The sequence below is a fragment of the Pundamilia nyererei genome, unplaced genomic scaffold (assembly GCF_000239375.1).
Source record: "Pundamilia nyererei isolate P.nyererei 1_Seehausen unplaced genomic scaffold, PunNye1.0 scaffold00537, whole genome shotgun sequence".
Taxonomy (NCBI): domain Eukaryota; kingdom Metazoa; phylum Chordata; class Actinopteri; order Cichliformes; family Cichlidae; genus Pundamilia; species Pundamilia nyererei.
The window spans coordinates 139,803-142,004 of NW_005187938.1; the positions used below are offsets into that span (position 1 = coordinate 139,803).

The following is a 2,202-nucleotide window of genomic DNA, read 5'->3' on the forward strand; positions in this document are numbered from 1 at the left end:
CTTAATTCACAAAGGAAAGGGGTTTGTAATGCTTGCATCGCAAAAGGCAGCTAGAAAGTCTAACATTGGTTATGCATGCATGGAACATGATCCTTCTCTCTGGTTGTGCTTCCTAGAACTCCTAGAAAGAAAGAGAAAATAAAAAGAAAACCGTTTATCAGCTGGCTCATCTGTTAAGTAACTGCCTAAGATGCTATAAAACAGCACTAAAAACTCACCTTTTAATCACATACACTGCAACAGCTATACAGCAAACAATTATAGTGATGCAGATCAGTGCGATTGCTGACGGAGACGGTCCTGTCCCGGGAGAGAAAGAGCACCTGGTTAGTTTGTGCCAGAAACAAAATGACTGACGCTTCTCTGAAAGAGGGAAGGGGGGAGGGGGGGGATTTACATGGTCACACATTTACTGTTAAAGCCAAACAACTAATGTCCATCATCCGTCAGATGACCTCCCCAGAGAGCTACAGCTCATCAGCACCGCTCACTGTATCGTGACGTGGGTTTTTTTTTTAACTCGCCAGAAGCGAAACTGGCGTCATCGCCGTACTGAAAGCATCAGCTGACTCACAGCATAGCATTCACTCAGTCTGCTCTTAGTCACTTTTGTTTGTTATCTTTCTAGTGCGACACTCCTTGACTGCTTCATTGTCACACAGTTTGTCCCAAGTCATCAGGAAATGGATTTAACATGACTTGGAATTTCAGGAAATTCCTGCGTTCCTGATAAGTGAAAAAGGAACAAACAAACAAACAAAAATGACGAAGTTTAGTGAGTCTGAATCTTCCTGTTAGCTCTTAATCACAAACAGTAGTCTATGTTTTAGTTTGATTAGCACCAAATAGAACACAAAACCTGTTTAAGCAAGATTTGCATCCAAATATCACACTCTGGGCAAGCTGTGGTGGAGGAGTGACATCACTTTCAGTCAGTGCGCACTCTGCTGGGAACGTTCCAGGAAGCTGGGACCAGATCACCACAGGGACTTCCTACCTGCATCATTTTCTAAACAACCACAGCTAAGGTGTCACTCAAAACTCTGTCTCATAATTTCACTCTTCACTTCCTGATAGTTAGATATTTAGTAATAGTTTCATGGAAGTCTTTTTCCCTGTAAACTCCACCTACGCTTAAATGAGATGATTAGAATGAACTCCCAGCGCGTGTTCATTTATTAGGAATATTTTGTTTCCCAGCATTACGCCAGTGTTATACATAAATGCGGTTACATAAAATGACTCGTGCATACCTCTCTGGTCATCCCCGTCCGCCGATGCAGAGGAGGAGAAAGCGATCCTCTCTTCCCTCTCTCCAATTTTTCCACGGTTCAGCACACACGCCGCGTGTCCACGCCAACCGGGAGGTACTTTCACAGTTATGTTGCTGCTGGCGTTGAACGTGTGGTCGCTGTTTTTTACTGTCACTGTCTGTGGTTCTTCTGCGATTGCGGCTCCATCTGAAAGGTCCCACTCTATGGTGGGAGCTGGTTTGCCTGTGGCGGAGCAGCTAAACACAACTTCTCCATCTTGCTTTGCGTGGTGCATTGTGTTCACCTTTGATATCCCTTTACGGACAAATGAAATATTGATCAGTTTGAGAACTGCAGCCAGCTTAATGTCACAAGTAACAGTAATAATAAAGGTCAGGATTTTTTCCTCTCTTTAACAAAAAAGAAAAAGAAAAAAAAAAAGCTGGCTCTATTTTTTTCTTAACATAACGGCTCTCTCAATTTCAGAGGTTACTTATAATGTCCGTTCATATGAATGGGTTTGCAGCAATCTACCTTGCACTTTGAGGCAAATCTGGCTTCTTTTTGAGCCGCCAGGAAAGATGTTAAAGGCGCAGAATAAACAACTCTCATCCTCCCATGTGAGATTCGTCAGTTTGATCGCCGAAGGGCTGAAAGACTCTTTCGTAACGAGCACCTTTCCACGGTAGGGCGTGTTTACATCTATTCCAAAGCGCTCGCTGTATGTTGCCATGTCCTCCACTGTCCCCTTGACGAACCTTTGCCAAGTAACCTGCAGCACACCTGCCGGTAAAAGCCAAAAGGTAATCCAGTAAGCACCCTGCATAGACTGTGTTAATATTTAACTAATGTTCTGGATAACATCAGCAGCTCAGAGATTAGGATCTGGGCGAGGACAACAACTAAATAATAGAATTCATAATAATAATAATTTAAAAAACAAACAAGC

The 2,202-nt window shown here is 43.1% G+C and overlaps 1 protein-coding gene across 1 annotated transcript; it reads right to left on the reverse strand.

Annotated features, from left to right (window-relative positions):
- Positions 1–6: 6 nt before the first annotated feature.
- LOC102197275 (OX-2 membrane glycoprotein-like) lies at positions 7–2,156 on the reverse strand. Its single transcript, XM_005754310.1, has 4 exons — positions 1,788–2,156; positions 1,254–1,568; positions 219–300; positions 7–121 (listed from the first exon to the last, which is right to left on the reverse strand). The coding sequence occupies exons 1-4, from the start codon at positions 2,077–2,079 to the stop codon at positions 70–72; spliced, it is 741 nt and encodes a 246-aa protein (XP_005754367.1). The 5' UTR covers positions 2,080–2,156; the 3' UTR covers positions 7–69.
- Positions 2,157–2,202: the final 46 nt, after the last annotated feature.

Bases quoted from the DNA above. Each gene is read 5' to 3' on its own strand.
- LOC102197275 (XM_005754310.1), bottom strand. From the start codon at position 2,079: ATGCAGGGTGCTTACTGGATTACCTTTTGGCTTTTACCGGCAGGTGTG. The intron at 1,569-1,787 runs GTAGATTGCTGC...TTGTCCGTAAAG, and splicing joins GATTTGCCTCAAAGTGCAAG to GGATATCAAAGGTGAACACA. The intron at 122-218 runs GTGAGTTTTTAG...CTTTCTTTCTAG, and splicing joins GCAGTGTATGTGATTAAAAG to GAGTTCTAGGAAGCACAACC.